Genomic DNA, 19,771 nt, shown 5'->3' on the forward strand with positions numbered 1-19,771 from the left:
ATCTCTTCTCAGCCGTATTGTTGCATTGGAAATAAAGTTATCAATTAATCTGAAATCAGATGTTATTGGATAATGAGGGATTAATCTGGGATGTTTCTAGACCTATAAAAGACTGTGAGAAATTTAAGCCAAAGCTATCAGAAAGAGCAAAGTGTGTGTGTGTGGGGGGGAGAATAGAGAAAGTATATTTTGAGCTATTCCCTATTTATAATAATAGCTAGCACTTACAGTGCTTTAAAGTTAGCAAGTTACATTACAAACATCTTACTTTTATAAAGTATCTGAAAGCTAGTCAAAAATCATGACTATAAAGTTTAGAAATTAAGCAATCCTTATTCTCATTTTATTTTTATCCACAAACCTGAGTTGGGGAAAGGACAACTCATCTCTAAATATGGTGAAAGCCACATGCTTTTGGAAAATTTAAGTACAGCGCCACTGTAAGTTACTTGCCATCATGTGTTATAGGATACCTTCTCTTTAAGGTTGTTTTTAAATGTATGAATAGAGCCTTAGTACAGAATTTCGTCTCAGTCTTTCTCAGTCATTTAATTATGGTAGCTCTGGTTTTGGAAAATTATACTTCAATTTTGTTCGATTAGAGAACATTAAAGGTCTATTAAAGCATTGTGTTTCAAAGCTGTACTTAAAGGTTTTTCAGTCTTCCTATTATAAATCTAGTTTTCAGTCTATCTTGGTGTATTTTAAATAGTACTTGGCTGAAGTGTGGCAGAGTTTGTTCATTCACCTGGATGCAATTTTCATTAAGGAGGAAAATGAAGGGATTTTCTAATACAGAGCCCCTGAATGGAGTTAGCTTTTTTTGGCTTCAGATAATTTTTATCCTCTTGTACCTGCTTTTAAAAACAGAAATAGCTCCATATCATTTGTTAAGTTTTTTTGTAATTTTTAAAAGATTATATACATTTACTTAGAAAACCCTTTGTGGCATGGGTGTAACAAAGGGAAACATCAACCCAACACCAGCTGATGATCACAAATTCTGAATTTGTAGAGTTAGAATTAAAGAGACTTTACTGTAAGATCAATGTCCCTAGATCCAATATTTGCCTTCAAATTTAATAGCTAGTGCCTACATTTGGTTTAACTTCTATATCTTTTATTTCCTTCTTTTCTTCTTACTTTCACTTTACATAAAGCTGGGGAAGTGGGTTGGAAGGGTCTTGTCCATGAATTTGGATAGGAAAAGAGAACATCTTTGCTTCAAAATAATTGGCTTCCTTTGTAGTCCATTGTGTTTTATTTTATGCATGTAAAAAGATTCTGGGATGGGGTCTGTCCATAGGCTTCTCCAGATTGTCAAAGTTATATTATAATACAAGAAAAGTTAAGAACCCCGGACACATAGCAGGAATCTTGGCCCTACTGTTCTGAGGAAAATACTCCAAGGAGTTGTAGACAGAGTGCAAAGCCTTCTGATAGGCTGGCTGCAGAAGCGATTGAATTTTCATTTCTCAGCTAAGTTCCTTGCTCAACCAAGTCTTCACAGTCTTGCTTACTTATTTTCTCTCCTACAATATCAGACACAGCCCAAAATACAAAGTTTAAAAAGTGGGTGTAAAGTGTTTTCATATTGTTCTCCATTTTAGATTGCTTCTGTCATTTATCCTTTCATTGAAGGGAAATTGAGGAAAATTGAGAATTTATTCCTGTTACTTGCTGAGTATTCAAACACAGAACTTTGACTTGTTTTATAGTATTACATCATGAAATTTGAATTTAAAATGTTCATATTTACATGGGCTTATTTTTTTAAATAAAAGAGGAGAGGGGGTAGATATAGATTTGCAATTTTATTTGAGGGTGGCCTCCTGGTATGGAAACTCCTTCCATTAATGGAGGTGGAGCACTAAGAAGGTAACTTGCCCATGGTCATATAACCAGAATATATCATAGACTTAGATCCAGTTTTTCCTAACTCAAAAGCTGCTCATCTGGCCATTTCAAGTTGCCTCTCCCTCTCTTTTTTTTAAAGCATGAGTCCAGTTAACTATTATCAGTCAGTCAACAAGCATTTATTAAGTATTTACTATGTGCCAAACTCTATAAAAAGTGTTAGACATTCAAAGAAAAGCCCCCCCAAAAGTCCCTGCTCTAATAGAACTTACATTCTAATGGGAAGAGACATTATCATGCACATATAAGGTATATGTGTACATGATTGGATTGAAGAAAGGCTTTAGCAGCTGGAGATTATGGTAGGAAGGTGGAGGTGGGGAAGGGACTGGGGAAGGACTTTGAAAGGCCATAAGTAAAAGGTTATATTTGAGCTAATCCTTTTAAAAAGTCAGGGAAATAAAGACACTGAGGTAAGGAGGTCAAGAATTTCAGATATGGTGAACAGCCATGACACAGAGTTAGGAGATGGAGTGTCTTGTGCCAGTGTAGGCCAGTGGGTCATAGATTCTGTGGAAAGATAAAATGTATAAGAAGGCTGGAAACATAGGAAGGGGACAGGTTATAAAGAACTTTCAATGCCAAATAAGGGAGTTTGTTTTTTGCTCCTGGAAGAGATGGGGAGTCAGTGGAACTTAATAGACCTATGCTTTAGGAAAATCACCTTGAAAACTGAGCGGAAGGTATATTAGAGTAAGAGGGATATCAAGGCAGGGTACCTACTCAGAAGGCTAGTGAAATGGTTGAGGAGAGATCATGAGAGCTTGAACTCCAGTTGTAGATTCTGAGGGGAGGGAAGGGAGGGGAGATATATACAAAAAATAGAAATGATTTTTGAAAAAAAGAGTGAAAGATACAAAAGTAGAAATGACACATTCTGGCAATGGGTTGGAAATTTGAGGTGAATGAGAGTATGAGTTAAGGATGACACTGAGGTTGTAGGCCTAGGTTGCTGGGAGGATGGTAGTTCCCTTGAGAGGAAAAGGACAGTTTGCAAGGAAGGTGGTGGGGTTTAGGGGTGATAATGAGTTCTATTTTGTGTTGAATTTGAGATGCCTATGGAACAGTCAGTTCCAGATGTCTAGAAGATATGAGGTTATGAAGGACTGGAGTACGTTGGCCAAATGAAAGTTAATGACTCTGTGAAACATTTAAAGAAGAGTAAAATAAAGTCAAAAGAATGAGAAAATAGAAGAAAATGTGCAATACTTCATAGGAGAAACAACTGACCTGGAAAATATATGAAGGAGAGAAAATTTTTAAATCATTAGACTACTTGAAAATCAAACAACAACAACAATAGAAAAAGAGCTTAGGCATCACATTTCAAGAACTCATAAAGAAAAACTTCCTAGAATCTTAGAACCAAAAGGCAAAGTAGAATTTGAAAGAATATATTGGCCACCTCCTGAGAGAAACGCCAAAATGAAAATTTTCAGAACTCCCATGTCAAAGAGAAAGTATTTCAGTCAAAAAGAAAAAAATTCAAATACCATGAGGCCACAATTAGGATCAGAAAGATTTAGCAGCTACCAATGTAAAGGAATGAAAGGCTTGCTTGGCATATGACACTGTGGAAGGCAAAGGAGCTAGGATTACAACCAAGAATAACCTACTCTGCAAAACTGAGTATAATCCTTTGGGGGAGGAGGAATGAGCATTTAATGAAATAGAAGATTTTCAAGGCCAAGCTGAATAGAAAATTTAACATTCAAACACAAGACTCAAGAGAAGCATGGAGAAATGCTAACAGACTTAACAAAGCTAAACTGTTTACATTCTTATATAAGAAATAATACATATAACCCCTCAGATCTTTATCATCACTAGGGGTCTTAGAGGAAGTCCAATTACACAGAAGGCCTAGGTATGATTCTATGATTTAGGAATGATCTCAAAATAAGAATGGAAGGGTAGGGAAGAAAAATGCATTGGGAGAGGAGAGAAGGGAGAGGAAGAATGGAGAAATTATTTTACATAAATGGGGTATTACAAGGATGAGTTAAAACAATAGATGACAGTATTAGGGGGAGCAGACAACACTTGAACATCACTCTTATTTGAGAGAACAATACTTAAATCACAAGTATCATCTCTCATCCTTGAACTGGTTTAAGGAGGGAAGAATAGATGTAAACATACATAGCTGAATGCAGAAATTCATCTTACTAAATGGGAAAGTAGAAAGGAAAGAGGTTCAGAGAAAGAAAGGAGTAGAAAATAAAAGAGAGAGTAGATAAAGTAAGACAGTGGTCAGAATTAAAACAGACTCTTGAGGAGGAGACAGTAAAAAAGAGAAGGATAAGTATAAGAAAACAGGATCGAGGGGGCAGCTAGGTGGCACAGTGGATAAAGCACAGATCTTGGATTCAGAAGGACCTGAGTTCAAATCCAGCCACAGACACTTGACACTTACTAGCTGTGTGACCCTGGGCAAGTCACTTAACCCTCATTGCCCCACCAAAAGAAAGAAATTTCTTAAAAAGAATATAGTATCAAAAGAAACATACAATTAATAATCATAATTGTGAATGTGAATAATTTACCCATAAAATGGAAGAGGATAGCAGAGTAGATTAGAAACCAGAATCCAAAGATTTGCTGTTTACTATAAATGCACAAAACAGTAAGATGCGCACATAGAGTTAAAATAAAGAGCTGGAGCAGAATCTATTATGCTTCAGCTGAAGTAAAAAAATAAGTCAGAGGTAGCATTCATAATTTCAGACAAAGGAAAAGTGAAAATAGATCTAATTAAAAGACATAATTAGGGAAACTACATTGTGCTAAAAGGTACCACAGACAAAAAAGTAATAAAAAAAAACAAACCTTGACAGCAAGTTTCTCTGATAAAGGCCTCATTTCTCAAATATATAGGGAATTGAATCAATTTTATAAAATAAGAACTGTTCTTGAATTGATAAATGGTCAAAGGATATGAACAAGAAGTTTTCAAAAGAAGAAATAGTCATGTGGGGAAATGCTCTAAATCACTATTGATTATAGAAATGCGCACATGTACGCACACACATACACACAAACACACAAAGTGCCAAAGAAATTATTATCCATTTCCTATTATTCCCTCTCACCTTCAAGTAGCAAAATGTCAAAAAATCAGTATTCATGTTCTGAATATAACATAAAATAATTAGAAATGAAACAGAACAGTTTTCCTAAACTACTGAATTATAATTTTTAAAAAGTAATGTTCAAGAAATGACTCCCCGAGGCCCTGTTTTCTTACCAGGACAATCTAATGAGACTATAGTAGAGCCAAGATTGTAAGCCATTTTGTTCCCTTGAGGTTTTAGGTAATCTCAGATCCAGGAGAATGGAAGATCCTTGACAGCACATGGTAGACACAGTGAGAAAATTATTAATAATAGTGGTTTTTTCTCTTAAAAATTTCAGAATCTGTAAATGTATATTTTTTCTTTCAACATAAAAGTTTACAATATACAGTAAAACAAAAGGCTCGGGAAGAATCATTTTAAAAAAGAAAAAAGAGAGAAAAAAAGGAAAAAAAAGAAATCTGAAGTTCTGAATTTTAAAGCTGAAGACTTTTTTTTTTAAACCCTGTCATTTGAACCAGTGACATTTTGTTTTATTTGTGCTGATGGGCTAGAGAAAGGAATATATTTAAAAACTGCAGTCCAAACACCCACAGCTTTGCCTTCAGAAGCCATTCGCCCCCTCCCCACCTCTCCACTCACCCTCCCCCCCAAATGGTTTATTAAGTTGTTCTCCATCAAGTAGGTGATTGTCACAAGTTCACAAGTTTGGTTTTAACCACACCAACTAAAAGCTTTGTTCCCCACAGAGGACCTGATCTCTGGGCTCTGACATCAGCATGAACCAATAGATTTGAATAATGTAAGCCAATGAGCTTTGAACAATGTTTATGGGCGGGCTCTGCTCCTGCCCTCAGAGCTTACACAGAGATTCACCCTCTCTCTTTGGCCTGGGAACAGGGTGAGCGCAGAGGCAGCTCTCTAGGGTTCCCATTTTCTCTCTAGTATTTCCTATCTTTCAGAGGCACATGTTCTCTCTTTACTAATATCTAATATACTGTAATAAATGCTTACTGCCCCAAACTGGTGCAGTAGCCTCTAACTTCTAAGTAACAAATATATTAGAAACCCCAGCTAATTTTCCCTATACTGGGGACAGAGATAGATCATCATACATTAATTTTTACTCATCACAACACTTAATAAATACATTTTGAATTTAATCATACCCCACCCATGCCCACTTCCTCCTGGTTCCTTTTCATATCTTTTTCCTACATCTCCCTTTTCTCTGCTTAAAGTCAAAGTCATCTTGTAAAACAGAATTCAGTAAGACAATGAATTGTAAATAGGCTAGGACAACTTGCATAGGGTAGTTGGTGCAGATTTGAGCAATGCTGACCCTGGGAGAGTAGAATCTAAGCATAGCTCTTCCTATATATAAGTGATTCCCATATCCTTCTAAAATTTAGGGATTTATGACCATATATGATGTCCAAAAGAAATAGCATCCACTGAAATGTGCTGGTTTCCTGATTCTTAGAAAAAATAGCAATACTATTGATAACTCTTGTGTGGGGATAGGTCTTGGCCTTAAATTAATGGCTGAGAATTTCAAATGTCCTTACAAATATGCTTGTTCTGAGAGATTCAAATTGTCTGTCAACTGTAAGTAGAAGGAATACGTCTTGCTCATAATTTCTGTTTTTCAATATGCCGGCTCCAAGTAATGGTTTTATACAGCAGTGTAAAAGGTTGCTTTCCATTTAGGGCACTTGATGGCTTTTGCTGAAAAGATGTAGATTTTTAAGGTGAAATGTGTTCGAAAACAGGACAGCAATCATACCATCTTCAGTAAAATGTCCATTACGATTGTGATGCATTTCTTGTACAAAATGCTTAGCTAATATAATTAGAAGAATATAAAACTAATTGCAGAGTATGTTCAGGAAATTGCTATCTTAATTGATTTAGATAACTGAAAGCCATATTGGGGAATTAGCAGTTCTTAAATGTCTCCTGGCAGTGAATACACACTTAAGACATTTTACTTTGTTTTTGTTTGTTTGTATTTCTGTATTTGTATTCACTGACATATTTAGGTTTTGCTAGCAAAACATCATTTCGATTAATATTAGTAGTGTGGGCATGTATCGGTGTTCTAAGCTTTGTTGATCTTGATCATTTCAGTTGTGTACAACTCTTTATGAACCTATTTTGGGTTTTCTTGGCAAAGATACTAGAGTAGTTTGCCATTTCCTTCTATAGCCCATTATACATATGATGAAACTGAGTCAAATAGGCTTAAGTGACTTGCCAAGTGTCATACAGCTAGTAAGTGTCTTCAGACCAGATTTGAACTCATGAAAATGAATCTTCCTGACTCCAGCCCCAGAGCTCTATCCACTGAGTCATGTAGCTGTTCTAAGCTTATTTCCCATTAAATCCTATCCTGAGAGTGTATGGTATTTGTTTGTGAATTATTGTTATTTCACATTGCTCCATTATTCAGTACTTCTGGGATTTTCCCTCATAAGCTTATGATCAAAACACTTTGATTTACAAAGCCTTATGTAAATGACTTTAAATAAAATTTTTGCTGGTGTGTTTTAGGCAGGGGGGAACAGAGGGATGATCTTCACCATCAAATCACACCCACTATCAAAGGGTTTTCCATTCTATTGGAATGTGAAAGAATGTAAGGAAAACATAGAATGAAGGGATTTGCAGATATCTTCCAAATATAGTTCATTACACTGAAGTAGGAAGTGGTTGGTCTTCATGAGACGCTATAACCAAAAAAATACATCCACCCATAGCCAACCTTCCAGCAACAATCCTCCCCAGATTTAGCTGGGCTTCTGAGCCTATCCCAGAGGCCTTTCCAGTTTGGTACACTGTGTGGTACATATATCTTTCATGATGCCAGGGCTAATTCTACTCCCCAAGGAAGAGTTTGGTAGAACCTGAATAAAGGGACTATTTATATCTGAAAAAAAACAGGGCGAATGCACCATTTTCTTGATTTATTATCATCATCACTGATTTTTCAAACCTTTATCTCTAGGACCCCTTCCTGTCTTGGCCTCTTTCCCACATCCCTTAAAAACTGAGGGCCAGGGCAGCTAGGTGGCGCAGTGGATAGAGCACTGGCCCTGGATTCAGGAGGACCTGAGTTCAAATCAGGCCTCAGACCCTTGACACTTACTAGCTGTGTGACCCTGGGCAAGTCCCTTAACTTCAGTTGCCTCACCAAAAAAAAACAAAACAAAACAAACAAACAAACAAAAAAACCTGAGGGCCATCAAACCTTGTTGAGACATTGAATGAACATCGTGCCTATATTGGTTCCACAGGATTCTTGCTGGTAGCTTTGAGGATCAGCTGCTTAGCTATATAGCCCTCTTCTTCCCCTAGTCTTTATATTTCTGTCCATTTGGCCTGAAGCATGCAGGCAAAGTTCCACTCTATTAGTCCATAGAATTAAAACTGGAAGTTATCTCGGAGATCATCTAATCCAAGGGTTCTTAACCTGGGCCCCTGAGCCTGGTGAAGCCTATGGAACCATTCTCAGAATACTGTTCTTAAACATGTGAAATAAAATGCAGAGATTACAAAGGAAATCAATTATATTGAAATGTGTTATTTAAAACAAAAAGAAAAGAAGTTCACAGATCTCAACTTAAGAATCCCTGATCTAACCGAATCCTTTTATTTTACAGAGGCTTATCAAAATTATGACTTATTCAGGATCACATGACTAGTAAGTGTCTGAAATCAGGATTTGAATTCAGGTCTTGCTGAATCTAAGGACAGCTAGGTGGTGTCTTTCTTGGATAGAGCAGTGGACTTGGAATCAGGAAGGCTCATCTTCATGAGTTCAAATCAAGCCTCTGACACTTACTAGCTATGTGACCCTGGACCAGTTGCTTAATCCTCCTTGCCTCAGTTTCCTTATCTGTAAAATGAGCTGGAGGAGGAGAGGGCAAACCACTCTAGTATCTTGGCCACAAAACCCCTAAGTGGGGTCATAAAGCATCTGCAATGACTGGACAACTTGCTGATTCTAGATCCGGCCCTCTCTCCACTCTGCCATGCTATGTCCCATTCTGTCTTCAGGAGACTACCTTTGCTCTTATTTGTTCTCCTTATACGGTTAGTGATAGACATTTTCATAGCCTTGGCAGTATTGGCCACCACCACTAAAGGGCTCTTCACCCTCAAGTTCACATCTGACCTCTGCAGGACTTATTTCTTGAATCTGGTGATGCATTTAGATTTGCAGTCTGACTACAAGGGAAGTAAATGTGTCTGTTATATATGAGCTGGGTTTTCTTTTCTTATTGGGGCAGGGGAAGAGTTCATTATTCCCACCACCATATGAAATGCTCCTCAGCAACAGAACTTTTTTTGTTTTGCTTCTGTAGGTACAGCGGTCATCTCTGCTGGACCACCCCACCACCACCACCCTCCTTTAGCTCTAGCTTTCTCAGACAACTCTGTTCCTAGGATTATGTAGCTAAAGCTAGAAGGGACCTCAGATCTAGTCCAACCCTCTTATTAGACAGCCAAAGAAACTGAGGCACAGGGATGTTAAGGGTTTGTCCAAGGTAATACAGGTAAGCATGAAAGGCAAGATTTGAACTCAGGTCCTTGGACTGTGTGCTATGCAATGCTGCCTTGGCTTTTTTCCATAGTGCTTTCTATCATGGCTTAAATCAATCCTCCTAATGAGACAGAGAGTGGTTCACATTTCAGCACACATGACAGCCTGGAGTTTGCTTCATACCAAGTGTTCATTTTTACTCCTATGCTGCTCACTACTTCAAGTGGCAGAGGCAGCATTAAAGGATATCATACATGGGAGAGCTCTGTAAATCTCTTCCTCATTCTAGGTTTGCCTTACATTCTTACACAATCCAATATCATGGAAATTCCCGGAGAGAAGGGACCCTGTTGCTTTTGTCTCTGTATTCTCAGGAACTGGAATAATGCCTGTCTCCTTGTAAGTGATTAAGAAATATTTGTTCAATTGAATTGAATTTTCTAAACTTTCCTGTCATTACCACTGTTTGGTTTTTTAAATTCCAGTGAGAGGGCAGCTAGGTGGCACAGTGAATAAAGCCCTGGCCCTGGATTCAGGAGTACCTGAGTTCAAATCCCGCCTCAGACACTTGACACTTACTAGCTGTGTGACCCTGGGCAAGTCAGTTAACCCTCATTGCCCCCCCCAAAAAAAAATTAAATAATTTTTTGGCCGGGGGGGGCAGGGCAATGGGGGTTAAGTGACTTGCCCAGGGTCACACAGCTAGTAAGTGTCAAGTGTCTGAGGCCGGATTTGAACTCAGGTACTCCTGAATCCAGGGCCGGTGCTTTATCCACTGCGCCGCCTAGCTGCCCCCCAAATAAAATTTAAAAAATAAAACTGCAGTGAGTTTATGGGTAAATGTGATAATGGTCTGAGTTTAAGTCACTGCCTGGTGAGGGTGGCAAAATGTACTTCACTAACATAGTTACAAATCTCACCCCAGATATAGAAGCAGCTAGGGGTTGGATGCCTGGAAACTAGATTAATGGCCACTCTATTCTTGATGGTTCTTCGTACTCCTTGGGTTCTTTCTATTCTCTTTCCTCCTTTTGCAAAAGCTCTCTTTCCTGAAAGGATGAGTATGCTGAAGGACACTTTGTCTTTCTGCATTTTTTCAGTTCTGGGGGGACAAAAGGAGAAAATGCTCCCTGACAATTCATCACATTTCCCTCCTTCAAAGTCTGACTCAAAAGTCTAACTCTCCTGGAAATGCTTTCCCCTCTAAGTGTTCCTTTATTCTCAGGACCACATTAAAGCTCTTTTTTAAAGCATCACAGGCCTATTTTTAACTATAAATACCATTACAATGAAAAATTCTGCATAACAAAATTTCCAAGACATGACTAATAGCTTACTCATTTCAACCAGTATTGGGTACAAAGTTCAAGACAAATCCCACCTGTATTAATAATTTGTCCTTGAAAACAGAATGCTTGATGAAACAACTTTCTCAGGAGCAGTTAATTCTATAAGAACAGTGATATAAATAGACTATTGGACCAATAGAATGTAAGCTTCTTGAGGGTAGGAACTGTTTAAAAAGTTCCTCTGTAGCCCCCAGTGCTCAGCATAGTATAGACACTTTGTAAGTGGTCATGAATTGATTGACTAAATGATGTTTTATATGGTTCTATTGCATTACCTTAGGTTTGGTATATTAATAAGGTTACTGTGAAATATTGGTTGGTGAGACTTGTGAGAAAATTATTAATTATGGGGTTTTGGGGGAACCCAGGGATACTCCCCCACACTAGGGGCCTGACTGGTTTCTCAGAGCCAGTCCAGGGTCAGCACAGTTGGAGATCAGACTGACTCAGATACTCGGTAGACAATAGAGATTAAAACCAAACCTACCTGAAAGCCTTTCCCCTCAGAGGGTCTGTCCTCTGGACTCTGACCTCAGCACATACTGCTTATTTTAATATGGACCACCTTCAAGTCCAGTAAACCAACAGATTTGAATGATGCTAGCCAATTAGCTTTGAGCAGTGTGTAAGGGTCACCTCTGCTCTGGACCACAGGAAGCTTACACTCTCTCGCATGCTCTCTTGGCCAGGGAGTCTGGAGGAGGCAGCCATGCAGCCCCCCTCTCTTCTCTCTCTATCTAGGAATGTAGGGATTCTGAATTCTGGAGCCATGTGCTCTCTCTTTACTAACATTTAATATACTTTAATAAATGCTTAATGCCCAAGATTGGTACAATGGCCTCTAATTTATAAGTAGCAATATATTGGAAACCCCAGCTAAGTTCTCCAATAGTTTAGAATAGAGACAAGCATCCCCAGTATATTTCAAACAACGCAGACTTTATATGGCATATACCTCTATGTCCAAAATAATTTGAATAATTCCTTAGAGTTCATTATCATAAGATTCATAAGCTACTAAAGCTTAATACTGCCTTAAGACTTTTGGGACACTTTGTATCATATTGTATTCATCTTCTTCTTTGGTATGGTTTTAAACCCTTTTCACATATGTCATGCGATGAGGTTATAAGAGAAAAAAAGAAGATTCTGAATCAGCTGTAGGTTGGATTAGAAAACTTCAGAAGCATCTTGTACCGCTGAGATTCAGCAATACCAGACATCTTAAATATCTCTTAAATATCATTGACTGACAAACCAGCAGATTAAACAAAGCCTGAAATTTACTAGATGAAATTCACTTGAAACTCAAGTCATTTGGCTTTTCCCTGACACCAACTTGTCACAAATAAACAAGAGTTGTTTCCAGAAAAAAATAAAATTGGATTGGAAATTATACAGTGCCTTGCAAATCATCTTTAAGCAATGTTATCCTAGCTCTCTCAAGGTCATACCACAGAGATGGATTGAGGCATTTTATTCTTTCTCAATTTTTGTGTTTTATATCAGTACCCCATTTTCTTTTTCCAATAGCCCATTTTAGTTTTAAACTAATGTAATGCCATCAAAATATTAGGGATTTGAGAAATAGAAAAAAAGAATTCCTTTGACCCTAATGTTAGGAATTATAAAACTAAACTAAAAACAAGCACACAAAAAGACTTTCAAACTTTTGTTCTTGGTCCTATCCCCTCCTGATTCCTCCAGGAATTTACTTTCCTCAATCACTCCCTCTCTTTCTTTCATCTTCAATTTCTTCTTATCTATTGCTATAACTCCCTAATCCTTAAAAGCCAACAACAACAACAATTTATCTCAACCCTATCATACCTTCAAATTATCCTATTTTTTCCTCTCTTTCACAGCTAAAGACCAAAAAAGGGTTTATCTTCTCTTCTTGCTTCCATTTCATCACCTTGCATTCATGTTTCTATCCCTTATAGTCTGGCTTCTAACACTACCACTTGAATTGAACAGCTCTCTCCAAGGTTACCACAAATCTGTTAAAAGCGAAATCCAGTGTCCTTTTCTCAGTCCTCATCTTTCTTCATCCTTCTACAGTACTTTACAGTATTGACCAACCTCTCCTCTTGGGTACTCTTGGACACTTTTTCCCTTTGCTTTTTCCTCCTACCTCTCTGCTCATTCCATCTCATTCTCTTTTGTTGGATCATCAACACAATGCTGTTTCCATTTCCTAAATGTGGATGTTCCCTGGAGCTCAGTTCAGGGCCTTTTTTTTTACTTCTTCTGTTTTAGTGTTCTCATAAATTCTTTGGGCTCAAATAGCATCTCTATGCAGTTGACATATATATTCAGCCCTAATTTCTGAAAGTCCAGCCCTGCATGACCTTGTATTTTATGGACATATCTGCATGGACATCCCATGGATATAACCCACCCTCCTCCAAACTTTCCTTTCCTGTCAAGGGAACCACTATACTTGTACTAGGTTGGTAATCTGAGTCATCCTTGATTCTTTCCTCCTCTCCCTTATGCCCACAATCAATCAGGTCTTATAGTTTTTATGTCCCTACCATATATCATCACATCTTTCTGTTCACTCCCATGACCATCCTTTAAGATCAGGCCCTGTTACCTGAAATATTATAAAAGCCTACTCATTGTTCTTCCTGCTTTTATTTCTCTCCTGACAAATTATTTCTAAAACACAGTTCTGAGCAGGTCTGTCCTCGACTCAGAATATGTTCAGTGGCTCCATTACTGCTAGGATAAAAATATAAAGTCCATCCTGACCCTGACATTTAAATCCCTTTACAATCTAACTCCCAACCACCTTCCCAGTCCCAGGCCTGGGAAAGCTAATAAAATGTTGATGCCCAAGTAGGGAGATAGTAAACACAAACAAAACAAAACAAAATAAAACATTGGCCTTAATGAGTTTGTAACCAGGTGAATTGTATCCCAAAGTACTGAAATAACTAATGGACATGGTTTTTGAGTTTTGATCAATGTGATCTTTAAAAGAGAGGCTAACCAAATAAACTTCATTTCCTTTTCTTGATAATATTACTAGACTGATAGATCAGGAGAATTCTATAGATATAGTTTGTCTAGATTTTAGCAAAGCATTTTAACAAGTTCTTCTCTACTGATCTGGTGGACAAGATTGAGAGGTTTGACCTTGACAATAGAATAGATAGGTAGATTCAGAACTGGTTGAATGGCTAGACCCAAAGAACTGTCTTTAATAGTTTATCGTCAATTTGAACAGATGATGTCCCTACTATAAATCTGTGCTTGACTCTATGCTGTTTAAAAGGTTTATCCAGTGACTTAGATAAAGAGAGAGGTGATGGGGTTAACAAATTTACAAATAACAAATTTAGGAAGAATAGTTAATACATTGGATAATAGTCTAAACAAATCTTGACAGGTTAGAATGCTGAGCTAAATTGAATAAGATCATCCATAAGTAGGACAAATTTAAAGGTATAGATGAGTCCCCCAAAAAATCATTCTCCCAAGTACAGAATGATAGAACTATAGCTTGACAGCACTTTGAAAACTATCTTGGATTTTCGTGGGCTAAATGCCTGTGTGGGTCAGCAGTGTGATATGATGGCCAAAATGAATGTGATCTTGGGCTGCATAGGGAGTCATATAGTGTTCAGGAATACGAGTGTGGCCTGTTGTACTATACCTTTCAAACGACACATGGAGTATTACAATCAGGTTTGGATGCCACATTTAAGAAGGACATTATTAAGTGGAAAAACATGTCAGAAATCACATGGAAGGGGGATTTGATTTGTTCTACTTGGCTGCAGAAGTCAAAAACTTGAAACAATGGGAGGGAGTTGCAAAGGGGGCAAATTTGGGCTTGATAAAGGGAAGAACTTTCTAAAAATTAAATGTCTCAGAAAATGCAATCAGCTGCCTGATGATGTAGCAAGAGCCCCCTCAGTAGACATCTTTCACACAAAGGCTTTATGACCCTTTCTTGTATATTTTGGAATTCTTGGCCCATTTTGGTTTAGGCATAGCCTCTGACTTCTCTCTGAGAGTCTAAGGTTTTGTGATTCCTTTCTTGTCCCAGCTAAAAAGGCATTAATATTCCTACAGCAGAGTAAAAGGCTTATCTTGAAATTCAGGGCAGCATGTCTTACTGCCAAGGAAGGTACCTTATGAATATTAAACTGTCAGCTTTAGCTTGAATTGCCCTAAAGGTCAGAACTGACCTCTCCAATATCTTGTAGAAAGCTTAGGCCTATGTTTGGCTTCCCTCATCATTGTTCTCATGAAACATAGGCCCTGGAGATTTCTTCCACAAACTTTTAAGCACCTCTTATGTTTAATGTTCTAGAAGAGCCATAAGAATGAGTAAAATGACCCCCTGCCTTCCAAAGTTTACAAGCTAGTAGTGGTAATATGTATACATGTAACATATAGTAAGCACTTAATAAATGTCTATTTCATTCATTCAACCACATGGTAACTACATAAGATGAATACACAATGTTATGAGATTAGGAAAGGGAGAGATCATTCTAGCTGGGTGTATCAAGAAGGTTTCCATAGATACAAGTAGCATTTAAGCTAGGCTTTAAAAGAGAGGTAGACCATCAGTAGGCATAGGTGACCAAATGTATTCTAGGTCTGGGTACCTGGGTAGCACAGGGGATAGAGCACTGGGCTTAGAGTTAGGAAGATTCCTCTTCCTAAATTCAAATCCAGCCTCAGACACGTACTGGCTATGTGACCCTGGGCAAGTCACTTAACCCTGTTTGCTTCATTCTCATCTGTACAATGAGCTAGGGAAAGAAATGGCAAACCACTCCACTATTTTTGCTAAGAAAACCCCAAATGGGGTCACAGAGAGTTAGATGTGACTGAAATGACTCAACAACAATGTTCTACATACAGGGGATAACATGAGCAGAGATACAGAGGTGAGTAAGTACGGGACATATTTGAGGACAGTAATTAGTTTGGTTTAATTAAATGAGCATAATACAGTTATGTGAAGGAGAACAAAGAAGGCTGGGGATTCTATAGATTAGAATGGTAGATCTGAGCCACATCATGGAGCGATTTGATTGCCAGGCCAAGGATAAGGTAAGGCGCTTTGATATTCTAATGGAGCCCCCAAATTTCTCATATAATTTGGATAAAAGCTTGACTAGATGAAAAGTCAAATATACTATGGGGTCTCTGAATTCTAATGTTCATGCTCTTTCCTCCATGACAGTTCATGGCTTAGAAACAAGATGACAACAACAGTGATAAATATCTTATTTTTGTGGTTTTATGCATATGTTTCTTTAAAATGCTATTTGTAATCTTTCCTTGAACAAAACTTTGTCCTCAAGCTTTGGTTAAAGTTGAAAGAAGCTGATTTTTTTAATTGATAAAAAATATACTGTCATTTGGGTAATTAATTCATATGTTATATTGAACTTGCTTAGAAAATCTGAAATCAATGGTGAGTCTAAATTTCAGACCCTGAAACTGTAGGAATGATTTGTGGAGCCACTGTACTTATCCTAGACTTTAAGAAGTTGGCCAGTGATTCTAGAGAACATCCTTAAAAACAAATCCATATCTCTAAGTGACAGTTTGGAAGCCTATGTTCTTGTAACACACTGAAATTGTACACAAGTACAGGTTGCTATTTTCATTTTTCCCCATTTCTTTTCCGTAGCAACTTTTTTTAAAAATCAGAGATGCTGTTTGAAAGAAATTTTAGCAAATGGAAAAGTCACTTTTTTATTGTTCAGCAGAATCTTATATAAAAACTGAGTGACGTTATTCCTCCTTTTAATTTCAACTTTGAACTCTTGGCTTTTTTTTTTTTTTTTTTTTTTTGCTAGCTGTGCAATGGAGGATCGGTGACTGATCTTGTAAAAGGACTTTTGAAGAGAGGAGAAAGAATGAGTGAACTTATTATTGCCTATATTTTACATGAAGCACTAATGGTAAGGATAATGGTGCATATGAACTTTCTGTATGTCACTCATTTAAGTATGAATTCATTTAAAGAAAATTAAGTGAATTAGTTTAAAGAAAATTGGTGATTGATGAGATTAAGTGAATTCATTTAAATAAAATGAAGTATAAATTAGTTTAAATAAAGCTGTGAATGCTTCTATTGTTAGAAATATGGTACATGTTGCTACAGTAGTAAATCATGATGCACCACGGTGCAGTGGAAAGCATGCTGATTTGGAGTCAGAGGAACTAGGTTCAGATCCTGACTCTACTATTTATTTCTGGTCAAATCAATATGGATTTAAGTGTCTACTCTGTGCACTGGGGCAGCTAGGTATTGAAGTGGCTAGAATGCCCAGCCCAAAGTCAGAAAGACTGATTTTCCTAGGTTCAAATCCAGCCTCAGACACTTACTAGCCATGCAACCCTTGCCAAAGTCACTTAACCCTCTTTGCCTCAGTTTTCCTCATCTGTAAAATGAGCTGGAGAAAAAAATGGCAAACTCCTCCAGTATCCTTGCCAAGAAAACCCCAAATGGGGTCATGGAGAATCAGATAGGACCGAAAAATGACTGAACAACACTCTGCACAGGCACTATGATAAGGACTGAAAGTACAAATAGAGGCAAAAACAGTTCCTGCCCACAAAGAACTAAAAGAAAAGTCTAATGTGGAAGGAGTTGGACTAGATGTCCTATAAGTTGCCTTCTAGTTACAAATCCCTGGTCTTATGATCCTATGAAATATTCATTACATGAATGAGCAGTTCTTTTCCACTAGAAATCCTATCTCAAGTACAATCCATCTCTCAAGTACAAGCCTTGGGTCTTACCAAGGACAGTTCCTGGTGTTACTGCCTCTTCTCATTCCCCTGACTCTTTGTACCACTTGGAGATATGGCAGCACAGGGAGAATCTGAACCCAGTCTAAATGTCCCTTTTCTCCACCCATATGGCATGCAGAATCAGAGAACATATATAAATGGTGGTATCCCCTGAGACCATAGTATCTGTGATGTGATGCCTAAGACCCCATAAGAGTTAAAGCCTATCCAAGACCACCATGATATCTAACTCAGAAGGTCATAAATTGTATGACAGTATCTGTTTATTGTATTCATTTAGGACAATGCTACTGAAGACAAGATCTTCAATGAATTAGTGAGCTGATCTCTATTAAGTGGCCACCACCTACTTTCCTAATCTGAGCTAACTAAATAGGGGATGAAGCAAGAGAATATTAATTGATTGTACAATATCCAAAGACTCTACCTTAAATAACCTAATAATGGTTGGTCAGTCACACCACTTTTATATATTTAGCTGACATTTTCATGGTATTTTATGGTTTACAAATTAACTTCCTCAGCAACCCTGTGAGGTGTATGACGCAGGTATTAATATCTCCCATTTCTATATGGGAAAACCGAGGAACAAAGGGTTTGGATAAATGGCAGAAGCAGGAATCAAATGATATCCTGACGCCAAATTCAGTGTTCATTCCTTTATATCTTTCTTCCTCTTCAGAAGAGCATGTCTTCTCTAGAACTTTCTTATGTAAAAATATCATTTATATATTGGAAGATGTTAAAACTATGTAATTGTGTTCTTTTGGATTTGTTATTGAGTTGTTTCAATCATGTCTGACTCTTCATAACCCCATTTGGGGTTTTCTTGGTAAAGACATTGGAGTGATTTGCCATTTCCTTCTCCAGCTCATTTTACAGATGAAGAAACTGAGGGAGACAGGGTTAAATGACTTGCCCAGGGTCTTACAGCTAGAGGGGGTCTGAGTCTGGATTTGAACTCAGTCTTCCTGACTCCTGGTCCAGCACTCTATCTACTGCATTGTCTAGCAGTTCTCTTGGATCACACATGGCTAATGTCCTAAATCTTTTTAAATTGCCTTAATTTTTTTCACACATTTGGACAAAGAATATTTCCAAATTAAAACCTGCACATTTTAAAGCTATTGACAATGAAATGAAAACTTTGTTTATATTAGGGAAATAAATGTGTGATTGTTTATGATATTCAAAGACAAGCATCTATTTAATTTTATTACCTTTTTAATGATTAATTTCTATGCCATAACTATTGGTATTTTTTAAATTTCTGCTTTGTCTGTCATTAAGTTTACATAAGATCTTCCCAACAAGATTAATAATTATATTTTGGGGAAATAAAATATTTAGAGAAAACAAATGACAGATACTTTAAGTGAAGAGAGTACTGGATTTCGAGTCTGAAAGGACCTGAATTTTAATCCTGCCTGAATTAGCCATGTGACTCTAGCTAAGTAATTTAACCTGTCTCAGCCTCATTTTCCTTATATATAAAATGAGAGAGCTGAACTTGATGATCCGTGAGGTTCCTTCTGGCTCTAAACTTGTGATTGCTCGTGATCTTGTGCTCCTGATAAGGATATTTTCATTGAGTTAAAACCATAAGTTATGCTTTTTAAATGAACTATTTCTTAGAACTAGGAATGTGGCAAGAATATCCCAGTGTATTTGAAAAAGAAATTCACTCTCCACAGCTAGGCTGAACATTTTATATCAAATTAAACAATAGTACAACAAGAACCCTAAATATTTTTCCCCCAGGGGCTACAGCACTTGCACAACAACAATACTATCCACAGGGACGTGAAAGGCAATAATATCCTCTTGACCACTGAAGGCGGAGTTAAGCTAGTGGATTTTGGTATGTTGGGAGGCTTCTGTCTTGGGGGGAGGGAGGGGAAAGAGGGTGATTATGGGATTGCTTCTTTTATTTCTTTTCTCTTGAAAGAAATCCAGAAAGTATTCTTGAGGATTTATTTATAAAAATAAATATAGGAACAAAAATGGTGACAACATAGAGAAATAAATTCTACTATGGTGATTTTGACACAATGCTTGAAGGACTTATACACATTGAGGCCTCTCTTCTC

General features: G+C 37.4%; 1 protein-coding gene across 1 annotated transcript in view; it reads left to right on the forward strand.

Moving 5' to 3' along the window:
• Positions 1-19,771, forward strand: part of MYO3A (myosin IIIA) — a 350,362-nt gene that overhangs the window by 109,949 nt on the left and 220,642 nt on the right. Inside the window, exons 4-5 of the mRNA XM_043967196.1 lie at positions 16,721-16,825; positions 19,443-19,542. Coding sequence (XP_043823131.1) covers positions 16,721-16,825; positions 19,443-19,542 — 205 coding nt within the window. The remainder of the gene's footprint in view (positions 1-16,720; positions 16,826-19,442; positions 19,543-19,771) is intronic.

This window comes from Dromiciops gliroides, chromosome 5 (assembly GCF_019393635.1).
Source record: "Dromiciops gliroides isolate mDroGli1 chromosome 5, mDroGli1.pri, whole genome shotgun sequence".
NCBI lineage: Eukaryota > Metazoa > Chordata > Mammalia > Microbiotheria > Microbiotheriidae > Dromiciops > Dromiciops gliroides.